This window comes from Habropoda laboriosa, unplaced genomic scaffold (genome assembly GCF_001263275.1).
Source record: "Habropoda laboriosa isolate 0110345459 unplaced genomic scaffold, ASM126327v1 scaffold176, whole genome shotgun sequence".
In the NCBI taxonomy this organism is placed as follows: Eukaryota; Metazoa; Arthropoda; class Insecta; order Hymenoptera; family Apidae; genus Habropoda; species Habropoda laboriosa.
This window is the reverse complement of record NW_017100321.1, coordinates 1,079,834-1,097,840: the sequence shown is the minus strand read 5'-3', so window position 1 is coordinate 1,097,840 and position 18,007 is coordinate 1,079,834. Positions and strand designations below refer to the sequence as shown.

General features: G+C 33.0%; 3 protein-coding genes across 3 annotated transcripts in view; 2 read left to right on the top strand and 1 right to left on the bottom strand.

The window, feature by feature from the left end:
* The window catches only part of LOC108574338 (lysine-specific demethylase 4C-like), a 12,695-nt gene extending 7,031 nt beyond the window's left edge, over positions 1-5,664 (bottom strand). Inside the window, 1 exon segment of the mRNA XM_017936911.1 lies at positions 5,656-5,664. The gene's annotated coding sequence lies outside the window, so the exon portion shown is untranslated.
* LOC108574208 (ATP-binding cassette sub-family G member 4-like) lies at positions 2,090-11,564 on the top strand. Its single transcript, XM_017936743.1, has 11 exons — positions 2,090-2,246; positions 3,147-3,415; positions 5,970-6,087; positions 8,234-8,417; positions 8,811-8,956; positions 9,054-9,292; positions 9,469-9,764; positions 10,529-10,697; positions 10,771-11,027; positions 11,122-11,279; positions 11,363-11,564. Exons 2-11 carry the CDS (start codon positions 3,241-3,243, stop codon positions 11,562-11,564), a joined length of 1,944 nt encoding a protein of 647 aa, XP_017792232.1. The 5' UTR covers positions 2,090-2,246; positions 3,147-3,240.
* A 1,429-nt stretch (positions 11,565-12,993) lies between these two features.
* On the top strand, positions 12,994-17,230 carry LOC108574268 (ATP-binding cassette sub-family G member 4-like). The gene is made up of 11 exons (XM_017936827.1): positions 12,994-13,331; positions 14,424-14,734; positions 15,041-15,214; positions 15,300-15,510; positions 15,583-15,690; positions 15,776-15,897; positions 15,993-16,161; positions 16,270-16,370; positions 16,444-16,599; positions 16,808-16,926; positions 16,985-17,230. The coding sequence occupies exons 1-11, from the start codon at positions 13,157-13,159 to the stop codon at positions 17,211-17,213; spliced, it is 1,875 nt and encodes a 624-aa protein (XP_017792316.1). The 5' UTR covers positions 12,994-13,156; the 3' UTR covers positions 17,214-17,230.
* The last annotated feature ends 777 nt before the right edge of the window (positions 17,231-18,007 follow it).

Genomic DNA, 18,007 nt, shown 5'->3' with positions numbered 1-18,007 from the left:
AAACGCAATTACTAACAAAAAAGAAATATTCATACTTATTTTATGCAATCGTCCTTTTATCGTGCATAGAGCGCCACTCCACGTGATTTATATGCAATCACAAATTACTCACACGGTAAATATGTTCATTCTATATATATACAATCAAATGTTAGGAAAACTCATCGAATTAACATTTAGCACAATTTAAATGACTATAAAATTAATGCTTAAAAAACATGAGACTAAAACTGCCATTAATTAAAAATAAAGATTAGTCTTACTAAAATATAATAGCATTTCTTAGTACCTGGTAATAAAATAATATATACCTTCACTTGCCAGTCAGTCAATTTTTCAATTAACTTTTATATTAGTATGCTTACTACTCTTTTCAGATTTATTATCAGTAAATATAATAAAAGTAACAAAATTTTTTAATTACCTCTCATGACACGATAAAAACCAAAATATTACATAATATTAAATTTATGTTTAATTATATGTATTTACTTTAAACTTGATACACATGTATATGATTAAATCTTGCCAATTCGGTTTCAATAAATCAATACATATGTACATACAAGTGTGTTATGTTATGAAAGATTATTTTGCAAGGTTGTCGTAAAGATTGCAACAAATTAAAGAAGTAAAGGTAACAAACACCTCATAGAAATCTTTAACAAACAAGACTTGAGAATGCAACGACAAACACCAGTTGCTGATTAGGCTTGTATGTTATAAGATAGAGTATTATGTATTAGTTGATACAAATATAGTATGCGAACGATATACGTAGACGCTAGTTAACTTTCAACATTGTACCTAAACAAGGACACACGATTAGAAAGGTGGCATTAGAGGTCCAGTTGCAGTTCAGTGGTCGAGGGAAACAGTGACTTGACCGTGTCTATACCGCTTAGTTTCTTTATCATTATTCGCGTAATTGTACTTCTTTCTTTCGAATGCATAATGTTTTAACATGTGTTTAGTATGATTTAAGTATTCTGTGAAATCATGGAGACTATAATGCGATTTTACACAATTGTGTCAGATAATACACAATTTATTATATATATATAAAAGATAAAAATTTGTTTGAAGAAGCAAATAAGTATAAAAATGCACAATAAAATAGCAACTTTGTTGAATTATTCTTTTCGCAGTTCAGACTGCACACCTGTTACTTATCACAGATTGATTTATTAAACAGGTAGATATTTTATAGATTGATAGCATTCGATAAACAATCTTTCGATAGAATCATAAATTTTTCGTCTTAAACGGATATATATGTACCTCCTCTTTCATCGATTGAGATGTTTAGTGATTCTGATAGAGCTTGTTTATTATGTCAAGGAAAATATATGTGCTTAATTAAGAAATTTTAGCGTGGTAGTGAACTATATTTTTTTACGTAAGTTTGAATTTTCTTCATTAATTTTCAATTATTTTCATATCATAATTACTATATTTGTCGTTCATATTTATCATCATTCATCATAAAGGTTTAATTTGAAAACAAAAGTTACCTGCATATTTGCAAATCGTAATCTTCTGTTAACGAAAAGATTGTTTGCTGTGCAAACAGAATCCATCTTTCATAACGACAATTTTCCTGAAATGTCAACGACCAAAATCTCCTCGATAAACTTTCCTTTCGCGATATGCATTCGAAGAAATTCGATTATTCATCAATAAATTACATTTCAAAGGTCATGTTACTGAGGGTTAAATAAATTTTACAATTAACAAGCATAATTTCTTTCATAATATTTTACATAAAAAATTAGATGTAAATATAATGATAATTACCTCTGGCACAGTGTTATATTCCATTTACCAGATCGTTAAATTGCAAAAAGTACAAATCGGTAAATGGGAAAACTGCATGATCAGTAATTGTACGAGATGAGGCAATTCTGTCAACTAAAACATCGTCAGTTACGTTCTAACATGTGCGGTTGTTATACCACGAGGGTGGGAGAGATATGAAGCTTTGTCTGGCCAGGGAATCACGGCAGTACAGCAACACGCCTCTATGCGTAAACACCGAGTCTCCTTCAAAGACGACCTCTATTTTTGCATTGATGGTGTCGTACCCTTGTAGTGAACTTTCGTATGCAGTTCACGACGTGTCACCTTCGACGGTTCAAGAACTGTGCCATAAAGTGTCCAAGTAGTTAAAACGTCTCAATTGAAGATAATTTGTTGTATATAAGTGCACGGTGTTTGTTTAGCAGTTTTTCGTGAAAATCTTACTGGTACGTGTAGTTTGACGGACCTCGAATAAAAAGACATTTTTAATTGCCACATAGAATGAATTCTTACATTCGATATGTATAATATATAAAGTTTTTGTATTAAAAAAATATTGAATATAAAATAGAATCAGTGTTTGAACTCAACGTTGACTTGAATAAAGTATCTGAATTTCATTAAAGAGTTGTCGCAAAATACATGTGCTATTAGGGACGAAAGAGCGGTCTATTTCGTACGTTGCTCCCTGATCCCACAAGACACGCTCCTCGTGCTAATAGCGCGCCACAAACTGATAATAGTAGCGATACGGGTGTATGGAGAGCACTTTAGATTTGAAATGTCTGGCACGTGGAACCTATAGAGTTTCTTTGCTTTCACAGAGTATTGCAACACAGATGTTGCAATTGTTGCACTGTTTCGTTTATATACCTATAAACCAATACACTTTTTATTATAAAATGTTAATTTAAAATTTACATTATTTTTATTTTCTATGGAAGACAATGTCAAGCGTGTTTCATCGTTCATTTATATTACATAGTTTATCATTTACAATTCAAATCGTGAAACAGAATGTGAATAACAAATATGCTGCCAGCGCTGAATTATTTGCTAGCCTTCAACAGCACAAGCATTGATGATACCAATTGTAGCATAGGATATCTTCGATACCGATAGAGCTGCAATTAAAACGCACTATTTTACGCGTGAAGTATATAATAAATAAGAAAGCTATCTGAACGGCACTCATTGACTCGCATATCCCTTCTGTTCGTAAAGTCCACCCACAGTATGACGGAATGGGACAACCAGTTTCTCCAGACCTCATATTAACGTTTTTACTTTCCTTTTTTTTTCGTGCGTGGTTTATCGGAATCTCATATGTGTTTTGTTGTGTTTAGTGTTGATAAAACGTGTCGGCCATTAAGAAAAGAAAAGAAAGCGCCATAGTGAAAAGTCGAATGTGAGGAGTCGAAGAAGTCACGGACGAAGGAAATGGGCACGAAAGTACTCATCGAGATGCAACAGCAGCTGAGATACGCCATGTCCAGCTCGAAAAATGCAGAAACTAGTACGAAGAAATTAGACGACATGATGGATATCGACAATTCAATATTTCTAGTCTTCGAAGACATTTCATACAGTGCGAAACCGTGGTTATTTTCCAAACGTAAGTTTTCAAAAATAAAATATCTTTAATTCATTTACATAAACTTGTTTAATTAAATATGGAATATAGAAAGTTAAAGCAACAAGGTTGTGGCGTATTTTGCAACAAATTCTTCGCATCAAAAGTGAGATGTAGATACGAACGTAGAATACATTTGACAAGAAAAACATGTTTCGTGAATTTTTGTTTACGGAAATTCTTATCTGATTTTCGTTATCATGGAACACCTAACATAGCATATCATTCCGTTGTTTATTCTTCTTATGTGCCAAGTGAAGTTTAAATCGTTTGACTAAAAATGTTAATGCCTTATTACACAACTCTGTCAATCAATCAATCTCACTAAAAAAAACTATTGCACTCGTTTATTCGATAATTCTGTGTCGCAAACATCGACGGATGTCAATACAACTAGTATAGTCACGGAATAACTGTTTTTTTAAGTTAATCTATTTTACGGAGAATGGAACAAAAATTTTGCTCAGTGTCAATCAACGTAATAAGATAATCGCTTTTTCTTACCACGAATGAACCGTATTAAGTTCTGTACGATCTAGTCGAGCAGTTGGTAATTATGGAAATTTCAGTTCTGCCGTTACAATACAATTATATATACGTTACACGTGACCACTGTATGCATGTAAAAATCACCATTTATGAATACATATGCGTAATATTACAAGAAGCCTCAATTAAAGTATAGTAATATGATACATATTTTTTTTTTCTTTCAAGTGTTTTGAACAAATTATTTTAAATTTTATAAGTAGGGTTTAAAAACTTCGCTTTTAACTTTCACTGTTACCTAAGTTACCTAACGTAAAGGATAGATATGAAATTTAGAAAACGAGTTATTGTGATACAATCTAATATTAATAAAGTGGAACATCAATTTTGATTAATTTATCTACAAGACGTTTTCTTGTAATTATATACATATATAAAGTAGTTACAATCAATTTAAATTATAAGTGGATTGTTCATATATGATTGTTATCTATTGTCATCTTTCTCCATGATGGACAATCTTGGAATATATGATTCATAATTAAATAATTTTGAAGTATACGATATGATAATATTAATAATATGTGGAAAAATTTTATTTAGTAGATTTATTTTTTTATATATTTTTCAATGAATATATTAACATAATAATCCCTGAACTTCCGAGTTTGAATACTTGAGAATTCACTTCAGTGTATAAATATAGACTGCGCACAATCGTGTCCCTGTACGCGCACGCGGAAGAGTGTAGTGTGAGTCGTCGTCCATACTCTCTTATGAGTTTATTAACCCTGAAACGTTTAATAAACAGAAACGGCACAGAAGATGACAGAAGAATAAACATCGTTAATGCTCTGTTTAAAAAATATAATAGAGCCGAGTCGCCTGTGACAAATTCAATAAGACCCTTATTGTGTTGCGGTTAACGATACAAGGAGCCCCTCTTATCGTAGTTTTTCCCATGACTTTCTATATGCTTATCTTTCTTCTTGCCATTATTCCTATCATCAATATGAAACCTTTTATTTCAGTTAACTTACATTGCTTCCATTTTGTGTATACGTATATTCGGAAAATAATAAAAAAGTATCACCTTTCATGATCCTCCAGCATGTTTGCAAACATTGCGAGGTGCAATACGATACGGATCGCATGATCGTACGAAAACAGGACGAGGCAAGCTAGCGGCGAGGTATAAATTGTTATGTGCCCTCGATATTCGCTCGACAATTAATAATGTACGTGCATAATTAACGTGACGTTTACGAGATTTGTACATACAAATTAACGTGCATCCGATTGTTACTTCGAATGTTCAATGCTAGTGACGTCTCGCAGGAAAAACGAAGCACACATTAAAACGAAGTTTTACGCGAGTGACGCGGGAGAGAAATGTGTCGGTATGGCAGAATGAAAGTATGGGCGTGCGCGTTAACGGAAAGCTTAAGCGTCATAGCGCTGCGGAATGCAGTTAACGGGAATCGGTGTTTATTTTGTTTTCCTCACTCGAGATACTCTTTGATTATTAACATTCTTCCTTTTTTCACCACTTCTTCTGCTCTACTTTCTTCTCTCCACTTTACATAATCTTTTTTTTTTCTTTTTTTTATTTAATAAGTTATTTTCTTAAAGTAATATTTACGTGTTTTATTTTAATGGCGCACTCTATATGCATATGGTGTCTGTTATATGACGGAAAAAAAAAATATCGATTACGACCGTCAGACTATGACCCTTCCCTTCCGAAGCCCTTTAGGCTTCAGAAGCTCTCAGACATAGCGTGCTCAAAGTTGCAAGCTATTAAAGTAGCCTTGATAAATTATTAAAGGGAATCTTCAAATTCTATTAATAATCAGACACATGACATGCAGTAATCAGGAAGCTCTGTAATCTAATGGAATTACTTTTAAAATTTAAAGAATATATAATATTTTTCTAATAGTTAAACTTCTGCCGATAATTCAGGGAGAATGCTCTTTTTTTAACCAAACATCATTTAATAACTCACGTTTCCTCTAGAAAGTGTCTACATGAACGTTTGTTTCAGAGAAGTACGAACTGTTGAAAAACGTGAGCGGCGAATTCAGAGCCGGTGAACTGACCGCAATTATGGGACTGTCCGGTGCTGGAAAATCTACTCTGATGGATGTTTTGACGGGCTTTACGTTAGTAGATCTCTTATCTCTATTTATTATTTGTTTCAGTTATTCGATTAACCAAGATCGACAAATGTAATATATACGGTTTTGTTGAATTCGGCACTCGAAAAAATAAGCACCCATTAATAAGTACCTACGAAAATTCTTCGATAAGTTATACTTAACAGATCCCTTGTCGATAATTATTATCAGTATTAATGTAACATTAACGTCTATACATTTTTAGCACAATGCTCCCAGAGGGTCACGTATCTACAGGATGTTATTAAAGCGTTTAATAAAACGTTAAATAATTCCATTGGACGATTTGAAAATAATTTATTTATACACAGTATGTTATGTTTCACGGTTCATGAAACTTTCCTTCACAATATTTGCATGGATCATTTAAAATAGAACATCGGTATATCTTAAAATATAGGTTAAAAAGAAATATGATAGTATACAAAACATTTCATCAGATCCCGCCTCCTATGGCGTCGGTGTCATTCGTATGATTAGATGATCTGTTGCAAATGTTTTTAGTATAACGTTACATTACCGCAATTATTACATTATAAGTCATTATTTCATCACGGCAATTCTAGCAATGTCAGATAATCGCGGATTGCGAAACGTGGTAAATTCAGAGGAATCCTAAATTCTATGAGAACGCAGAATTTCCGGAAGATCTCGAAATAACGACTGCAGTATCGACCCTCGATGACCTTTATTCGTGATTTCGTGAACCCTACGACCGACTTTATCAACCGCCAACGTTGAACAAAATCGAAACCTCCAACTATAAGTTGGAGAAAAAATTTGCTGTGAGAAATATTTTCTTTTCCTTTTTGAAAATACACAAAGAACAAAATTAAAGTTTCGATATTGTTGAAATAATACAAACGTGTCTAGTATTTCAACAAGTGCCAGACAAATGGATTCTGTTCTTTAGTAAAGGAGAACAGAAGGGGAAGCTTTGCGTGCATCTGATAAGAAACGAACACGTGTATTTGAAACAAGTGTACGGTTTCAAGAGGGTACAAGTGCAAAAGCTCGACATATGATATGGGATTAAGTTCATGATTTCTCTGTAGACATAAGTACACAAGAGGATTAGCATCGAATAATTGAATTTAATCATCGAGTTTAATCTATTTGTATTTTTTATATATGTTTAAAAGATTACTTTCATAAATTTTTTATGAAGTCTCACGAAAGAACACTTGTGACTGCTAATCAACTATATCGTTTACTGGAACGAATTATACTTTGTCGTATAAGACGCAGCCATAGCGTATTGTCTATTGTATGCATACTTATTCCACTGTTCGACAAACCGCACATGATCGTATGTATGAATTTCCGTTCAGCGTGCATCAGAGTGTAATTGCAGCGTTCACTTGTACTTAGAGATGCAGTTATCGCCAATAAATTCGTGTGACGAAAGAAATGTTTTACTTAATGAAACAACGATAAATGCTGTTTGTGTCGTTTCGCACTATGTACGTTCTTGAGAATACAGTATCGTAAAAAATGTCGCTTTTATATTGCTTGTTTATTACTATGAAAATCAGTTGTAATTTTATAAACGTTAATAATTTGTTTATACGTAAAAAATGTAAAATCTATGAACATTTACTGTAAAGACATGTCGTTCAAAAAATAATTCAAGTAGAGTAATACATATACAGGGTGTTTCAATAGGTTGGTGGCAAATTTCTATGTCGCAAAGTTGCAAAAAGAGGAATTTTGGAACAACTATTAATAACAGGTTAACAAACAATGAAAATAGCCTTCTACAATGTTATCAATATTGTCTTCTCTCTTTTTCTTTTTTTATTTAATTAGTTAAAATCGTTTGTCTTGTACCTAATGAATCGTTCCATTGATTATGAGCGCCTCTAGGTAATCCTCTAGTTAGTTTGTGCAATATCTTAAGTAGGTTGATTGACAGCGCAGTAAATCGATCATTGTGCTTTATCGCGACACTCAAATTGCAGCAAGTAACCGAAGCAAACTAGTATATTCACATTTACATCCTAATCAATTGTTTTCGATGCTATTGACTTATTTTATACGCGATTCTGTCGTTAATTGTACTTGTTGTAACAAATATAAAACAATAAATAAATAAATAAAATGAATTCCTTTTAATTTGGATGAATTTCAGAACGTCTGGTGTAACTGGAAATATAATGGTCAATTCGAAAGCTAGGAATCTCGATGAATTTCGACGATTGTCTGCGTATATAATGCAAAACAACAATTTGCAGCCACTGTTGACCGTGCAAGAAGCAATGAACGTCGCTGCTGATCTCAAGCTCACCGTGAGCCACCAAGAAAAAAAGCAAAAGGTATCATGGGTCATAACCTCGTCAGTTTTTCTTATACACTCTTTTTATATGCTATTTTTACTTTCATAAATAAACGAGAAATTATTTTGTACTTACACCCATCGTTCAGTGTGTAATTGAAAGATTGCTCGTTGAAACGACATTATTGCCTATAGCTTGTTTATAATTAAGTGGACACTCAAGGTCATTAGGGGGAGGTATCTCCCTTCCATTGTACAATTTAACCGCGTGACTAATTTGATTGATTTAATAAGATGTTAGGTATATGTTTGACCGTGTTAATTTCACCAGGAATGATTTTTCAATCTGTTATTAGCTTGACTTTTTTCTTTCTTTCAAATATTGTGTTTCAATTATCGTCTTTCTTTTCAATATAATCGTAATCGTTTTCAGGTGGATCAAATTTTAGTCACAATGAGCCTGGAATCATGCCGCCACACGCGCACAGATCAGCTCAGCGGTGGAGAAAGGAAAAGATTGGCTATTGCCCTGGAATTAATAAACAGTCCGCCAATTCTGTTCTTCGACGAGCCGACTAGGTATTCATTTAACTGTCACCTATTATAGCCTCTTTTTCTACTGTGAAAAAGATACCGATAATCGTCAGTATACACTTCAACAAAAGTTCGTTTACAGTGGATTGGATAGCGTCACTTCGAAGTACTGTATAACATTGTTGAAGCAGTTAGCGAAGGCTGGACAAACGGTGATCTGCAGTATTCATCAGCCTAGCGCGTCGCTTTTGAACATGATGGACCACCTGTACGTCATCGCGGAAGGAAGTTGTGTGTACAGCGGCAGCACGCAGAATTTGGTGCCTTATTTGAGCAGCCTAGGCTTGCAGTGTCCTACGCACTACAATCCAGCTGATTATTGTAAGTAAATGCTCGTAAGTTAAACGGAGATCTGGACCGTATTGGTAATTTACTTTGTGTCCTGTCTATAGCAGTGTCTGTGAAAGAGACAACGTAAGAAAAAAACGATGTAAGAAATCAACGATAAGAATTGGTGTTCGTGGCATGTTTGACAAAAAAAGCTTTTGTCCTTACAGTAATGGAAATCTGCAACGGTGATTACGGCAAGCATCTGCCGCAGATGGTGGAAGCCATCGAGAATGGGAAAAATAACGCTTGGAGGTCGACCAGCAATGCGACCACCGCCAATCATCAGGAGGAAGTGATCGCTTTGAACGTGACGGCTTCGTTCCAAGCACTTCGACAACGGTCTCCAATGGAGATGCAACAGGTTACTACCGACAAACACCTTGTGTCTGATTATGCGACCAGTTTTTGGAAACAGCTAGTCATTCTTCTTAAAAGAAATGCTATCAGACTCTCGAGAGACAAGGTAAATACAGAGAGTTCGTTTCTGTAGCGACAAATTTGTAAAGATAATCAGCAAGATTGTAAACTTCTCTATTTTTATAATTATGTAAAATATTTTCTGTTGCACGTTGTTCGTTATTAAGTAGAATAATATACAGTCTCTAATAATAGAGCTCTTATAGTATAGGTAGATTCATTCGGTTCTATTAATCTGTTCTATTTATTGTACGTGTGACACGTGTATACGTAGACGAATTATAGTACAAATAAAAATAGACACGCGAATCTGGTCGGTAACGTGTTCGTATATTCGACACGGAAACGTGCAATGATAATAAAGCCAATCTCAGTCTGGGAGGTCATGAATTACTGAGACGGCGTTTATTAGATAATAAGACCTTTGAAAAGGGTCTTTTGTAGTATTATCTTTCTTGAGTTGTAAAAAAATTTATTTAATCGTGTAAATTGATCAAAAGGTTTCGTTTAAACATGAAAGATTACTATTGAAGCGTTAGGCGAAAAATCAGTAGCAAACAGTATTAAATGACCTGAAGGATGAAGATATCTAGGTGATAAGTTTTCCCGTTCTTCTGAAGAAATTTAATACTCAAAGAAGTTGTTGACATTGTGAAAAGCATAATATTTCAATCACTTATGCAAGATGCAACAGAAACTTGCAGTTAAACGAAACTAAACTATATTTAATATTAACAAAGAGTTTTATGTATATCTTGTTAAAAAAAGGTGTAAAATATTATAACAATATCTCTACTGTTTCATTGGCAGATCTTAACTTTTACGCGGCTTTCGATGCATTTCGTAATCGCCCTGATCGTTGGCACGATCTACTTCAAAGTTGGCCAGGATGCAGTGTATGTGTTGGACAATTTCAACCTTCTATTTTTCAATATAATGTTTCTCATGTTTAGTGCGTTCAGTGCAACAGTAACGACGTGTAAGTTTACCACAGTTGAATTAATTTTCAAAGTTGCTAAAAGTAATTAATCATAGTATTTGTTACATTTCAGTTCCATCGGAGTTACCAGTCATCATGCGTGAACACTTCAATCGTTGGTATAAGTTACATTCATTTTATCTTGCTAATAAATTGGCCGACATACCCATTCAATTCGGAGCCATTTCCTTGTACATTCTCATTGTATATTATATGAGCGATCAACTGTTGGAACTTCAACGATTTTGCCTATACACGTTAATGTGTTTCGCTATTACTATGGTTGCTCAAATGTTTGGCCTTTTAGTTGGAACTGGAATGAAAGTGCAGGTTTGTGTGAGAATATCGAAACATGTCTGTGGAATTATCTGTAATAACATTTTTACAACAAGTTTTACTCTAACTTATATTTTTATACTTTCAGCACGGAATGGTATTTGGACCATTCTTCACAATTCTTCCATTTTTGATGTTCAGCGGATTCTTTGTTCAATTCAGAGACGCTCATCCGTACTTACGATGGCTATTTCATTTGTCATTTCTTAAGTATGGCTTCGAAGGTGTAATGATCGCCATTTACGGGTAAAGAATGTCTCTAGAATTAATTAACTCTGTGGAAGAGTATTACTATATGGCTACTATACAATGTTCCTTCATAATTTTAGTTACGACAGACCTAAGCTTTCATGTTCGGATGTTTATTGTCACTTTGCAATACCAGAGACGTTGTTAAACGCTGTGGACATGAAACAAGCCAATTATTGGTTTTGTTTGATCGTGTTGGTCTGTCTATATCTCATGCTGGACATTGGAACGTACGCATTGCTGAAACTGAAATTAGAAAAACGTGTGCTGTGTTCAGTGTAAATATAAACCAGTATAAATGAATTATTGTTAAAGACTGATTTGCTTTTAAAATATCTGTATACAAATGGAAAAAAATTTTATAAAATGTGTTTGCTAAAAAAAGACATGTTTTGCATTTATTATAGTTTTATTATAGAAAACGAAATATCAAATATTCCCTGTAATGTACAATGTTCTACAAGCAAGCTAATTGTGCGCGATACTTGCCGAGACATAAATAAAAATTCTGTAATCTTGAGATAATGGTATCATGAATCAACGATATTCTTCTGATGCTATGTTTCATGTCATATGATAACAACAGGTTTTTTGTATAAATTACGTTCATGTGAAACGTAACATACATAATTTATGTATAATATCCATTGAAAGCTTTTAGATATATAGTTTTTGCAATTTTCTGTTTCCATAAATGTGCAATATATATTCGCGAATAAGGAGATATAACTATTATGTAATGCTGTTATCAGAGAACAAGATGAATAACTATCTTATTTGTTAAGAAATCATGAAAAGGAGAGTATTAGCATTTTTTCTATACATTCATTTATTTTTAATTTTAACCGTCGAATGTCACCTGACTTTTAAAATTTTGTGCTATAAAAAAATTAAGAATTGTCGAGTTCTTATTATGCTAGAATTTGCGTACAAGCATTATCCCCATATATATTGACATATTAAAGCTCCTATATTAATTAAATCCCATATATTGAATTATTTTAAGTTGAATTGATAAAAAGATACTCAAAATAAAGAATAGATAAAGGAACGATCATAACTGATTATGAAAAAATTTCAGAATCAACGTTGCAAGAAAATTCTAAATTCAAGGTCAAGGCGACCCAGATATGTGCAGCGAGAAAGTTGTACATATAGCGCTGCACCGAAGCTTAATCGGCAGTCGTCTCGACGAATTCGTGCGCGGGACATGATAGATAATCTTCGTTATACATACTTCGTTAGACATAGCGCGGTTTGTAAAAATAATGTTCATTCAACTGGACAAAGTGCAAGCAAAGAATTACGTGGACAATCATTTTTCTCTCGCTGCTTATCTTTGACTATACACAATCTCTGAATCCTAGTGAACAAATGCAGATCTTTGTTTTGCCGACAGATTCGTGTAATACTTTTCGGTTGGTAAAATCTCTTTGTCGAGGACAAACGTCCAAACATACGTTACAATTAAAACATCGATTTATTGTGTACAAACCGATTTTGAACGAGTTCGTCAAGTGTCTTTTAAATTAGTATATTTACTTATGATAATGTTACACTTTGAAACATTTCGTGGATACCATAAGAATATATACGATGTGATAATATTGGCATGGTGTTGTGCTATTTGTAAAATTTCTATTGCTTCGAAGTTTTACTAATTCTTTTTCTCGAGAAAAAAAATGATCCATTCGGTAAATGATCGTTAAAAGATTAGACTGAAACAAGTCGAAGTGAACTCTACACTCGTGATTGTACGTTGCAAATGATAACGCAGTGCAAAAAATTAATGTTTATTATCACGCAGTAAATTCCAGTGGTTTACTGTGACGAGTGGTTTAATAGTTAAATATAGGTAAGCCTGGAAACTTGAGATGGAAGCGTGTAACAACGACATGTCTGTCGATTCGACAGTTAGAATGATCGACGAAGAGGGATGCACGATTCGATTGAGGGAAGATCAGAACTTTTTGAATCTATCTATTCAACCGGCTACCAAGATGCATATTGAATTCAACGATCTCTCGTACTCAGTGTTCCCTACTAAAGGCAAGTACGTTCACTCCTGTAATTCACGTGCAGGGAGAAAGTAGAGTCACGCTGCCTAAAACAAAGACGTTAACATGCTTAATGGCTTGGTGGGTCAATTGAGCATGTTGAACAAAATATCTTGATACCTTTAAAGTATCTTATTGTGGAATTGAACATACTACATATAACGTGTTTTCCAATTGACTTCATTAAAAAATTGGTCGCTTTCAGAAGTAATGTCAATTGAGTGTAGTGATGTATATGAAACTTATTTGAATGTTAAAAATAATTTCAAATATGAATTCAAAACTTTGAAAATTTTAATATTTCGGTTCATTTAATGAAGAAATTTTACATAATCCTATATATTTTCTAAACATTTCTCAATTAGGAATAATCAACACTTTTACACTTTGTTTTTATATCATCAGTTTTACGCACTTATTATTACGTATTTATTTACGCATCTTATAAGTCGTCAAAAAGAATTTTCTATAACCTGTAATTGGTTATAACGTGAAAATAATTGATCAAGAGGGTCGATCGTAAGTGTAACATTGATTACATTAGAATGTAAAATGATATTAATAAAGCTGAGGTCAAGATCGAAGGTGTTTTATGCAAGATTTTGTATAACAATTCGAGTTGTGTGAGCGCACTTATTACTTTATGTAAAAAAACAAACTATACGGTTGTTATTGTACAGATTTATAGTGCTAAAAAAACTACAATTAAATAAAAAATGTGCATTAAGATAAAAAAATTACATTGATATGACGTTAGAGATATTTCTGTTTGATAATTGCAATTCTGATTATTCAAATGAAGTCTACGAAGATGATTATGCATTTCTATAATTCAGTCAACTGAAACTAACAACTCGGTTAAGCTACATACATATTTGTAAAAATTGTATCTACGCATATTGATAAATAGAAAACATTTTTTCTTCAACGTACAATTTTTTTAAATTTCTCTCTTTCGGTCATTTATTTTTCCAGGCATATAATAATGTGACACAAAAAAGTGTAATGTTGAAAATCAGAATTAAATCAAAACAGATGTCAATTAATGACAGAGATTCGAGTTTAAGTATCTTCTTTTCTACAGGAAAATTAAAGAAGATAATAGAAAATGTGACCGGATGTTTTCGACCTGAAAGATTATCCGTGATTATCGGTCCGTCTGGTGCTGGGAAAACTACTTTGTTGCACATTATATCCACTCTGAAATCGAAAAATGTCGATGGCTCAATCACGATTAACGGCAAAGAATGGAATGTTGGCGTTTTTCGAAAGCAGACTTGCTTCTTACCACAAGAGTTTGCTTTGTTACCGCTGCTTACCACCAGAGAAACACTGCATATTGCCGCGCGCTTAAAAGTTCGGACCACCTGTGAACCACGCGCGTTCTGTTTAATCGTACGTTCACCATATAAATTTGCTGAATTAAGTCGCAGTAATAAATGGTATAAAGAGAAGTTTTAGATGCGGAACAAAATTAAGTTGTTTATTTTAATCCTGCACGATATAGAATTCAGAATGATATTATATACAGGGTGATTGAAAAAAAAAATCTTATTTTAAAATCGCGGGAAAATAACAATTTCGTTAAAGAGACTTCTTCCTAGGAAACTGTATTATGAAAGTAAAAAGGAAAAACATATGATTTAAAAAAAGAATTAAGTTATACTCCTATGGTTATGATTGATACATATGATGTCACAGGTAACGGAAATAGCGGAAAATTTGGGTTTGACCAACTGTTTGAATACATTAGTAGAAAATTTAAGCGGTGGAGAACGGAAAAGGTTATCAATTGGTGTGGAAATAGTTACAAGACCATCTGTTTTATTACTAGATGAACCTACAAGTGGACTCGATAGCACATCCTCGAATCAGGTACCGACAGAGTTTATTTATCAATTATTTCATGATACATTTTTGACAAAAAAGTAGCTATAAAAAGATGACTTACCTCGAACAGGTAATTGGGCTGCTGCATAAAATAGCAAGAGGGGGTTGCACAGTCGCCTGTGCAATTCATCAGCCTAGCAGTCGCATGATATCACAATTTGACGATTTGTTAGTTATGCACAATGGTACATCGTTCTATTGCGGACCCTGGGATAATGTATTTCCTATTTTTAGCGATGCAGGTTACGTGTGCCCACAATTTTATAATATGTGTGAATTTGGTAAATAATAACGCATTCATATTGGAATAAAATTTTTTAACATATAGATCGATCACTGATTTTCTATTATAGTTCTAGAGGTAGTGACAGGAGAAAGAAGTGGAAATTTGAACAGTTTGTACAAAATTAGTCGCGATAAATACTTAAGATGGAGGACGGATTTCCGGCATCCCGTCATGGGTAATCGCGACTTCAAATAATATTTATATTTACTGTAATAATATAATTGAAAGATATATCTTATTGATGCTTAGTTCTGTTTTAGGAACAGACGCTACAGTCGTTTCAAAATTGGATGGTTATACGAATAGATCAAAATTATCGTCTACTTGGCAAGAACAAAGGATTCTTTTATTGAGAGCAATGATTTCTGTTAAACGAGACAATGTTAGTTGTTGTAGTGAAATTAATTGATAATTTGTTTCAATTCGTTTCCATGTGATAGTTTATTTTTGTACGAATTCTTTCCGTTTTGCTTGTAGACTCTGACAAAGCTGAGATTCGCGGCTCATGTGGTAGTAGCTTTTCTACTAGGTGTAGTGTTTTACGATTCGGGAACTAATGCTAGTAGAGTTAATAGCAATATTGCATGTGTATTTTTTGTTTTGCTGTTTTTGTACTTTTCGAATTCCATGCCTGCCGTTCAAATGTGTAAGTTGAGGCTTTTTGTTTGTTTTAATGTTACAACGTTAAAAATTCAACAATTGAAATTATTCATTGAAAATTTTACATTATTATTGATTTTCGTTACGTTTTTAGTTCCTGTAGAAGCTGCCGTCTTTTTACGAGAATACTTAAATAATTGGTATCGTTTACAGTCCTACTTCAGCGTAAAAATTATATCGGATCTACCGTTACAAGTAACTACAGCGATGAAATTAATGTTAATATTTTTATCGAACACATTTTTAACATAATGTAATAACTTTACAGATTCTTGCACCTTCAATGTTTATTTCCATCACATATTACATGACTGGTCAACCAATGGAGTGCAATAGGTTTATGCGTACTTGGTTGATTTGTGTTTTAACAACGATCCTTGGACAATCATCAGGAATGCTCGTGGGCGCAGCATTCAATACACACGTAATAAATGATTCGAGACGCATTTAGGTTGTCAATTATTGTAATATCATGCATTCTCCTAACATTCGCTGAATTGGAGGCGTTGTATTGCATAATGTATTGTATTGCAAGTGAACTAACGTCGAATTTGAATCGCCAGTGATTTTATATAACTCGAAACAAGATTTTTATAAAGAAGTATACTAACAAAAATTATTAATATTTTCAGTTGGGAACATTTTTGATTCCAGCAATAAATATGCCAATGATACTGTTTGCTGGATTTTTCCTGAAATTTAGCGAAGTACCGCTATACCTTCAACCTTTATGCAGCATTAGTTTCTTCCGGTACATTTTCACCATTTTTATGTGAAATAAATCGCATACAAAAATATGTTTCTTTTAGATATGCATTTGAGGGTATTCTGCAAGCAATTTACGATGGAGATAGAGGCAAATTACCGTGCCACGAAATTTATTGTTATTTACGATATCCTGAAAAAATTCTGAACTCTATGGATATGCCCACCGTTCCCTATTACACGAATGTATTAGCTTTATGTATTTGGATACTGTGTCTACAAATTACCACATATTTGATACTTAAATGGAAAGCACGTATAGCCAAAATATAACGTACGTTAGATTAAGAACGCGCTACCAAATTAATCAATCACTACGATGGGAAAAATGATTATTGATATTTGTACAGTTAACAAATAATTTAAATTGTTTTATATAAGAAAAATTGTAAAAAAATCACAGTACGAAATAAAAAGCAAATCTTATTTTTTATTTAAAAAATATACACAAATTTATAATTATTGAGCGATAATAGAAAAATATTTACACACTTTGCGTTACAGCTCACTCATCCTACATAAGAAGTTATAAATAATAAAATCTATTTGCATACCTCGTTTTATACTATGTGTATAAGTATATTAATGAATGTCTATATGTACGTATATTCTATTTCTGAGTCTTATACAAGAATAATGATTTCACAAAATTCGTTTAATAAACTCGAATTCTTATCTCCAACAATGTAGGAAGCACTTGAATATTGGACATCTTAAATTAGTTATAGTTTTGATTACATGATTACGACTCCGTTGTTATCAGCGAATAATAATCTTATAACACACTGTACGATTTATTTTCGACAACTACATGTGTTGTGATAACATTTATGTTAAATGTATTCCTATGTTAAATGTACTGCTATGTTAAAATGTATTTCTTGACGCAGGTGCACTTCTTCTACTAAAAATGCATTGGTTTCAGTTACGTGCATGTTTAATTGAAATTATTAAGTTGCAAAACGACAGTGTTTTTTTAACCAATAAATAAATATTGCTTATGTACTTATTTTACTAATGTATGAGTGAATGGAATATCATTGTTAGAAGCACACATGTACTTTACA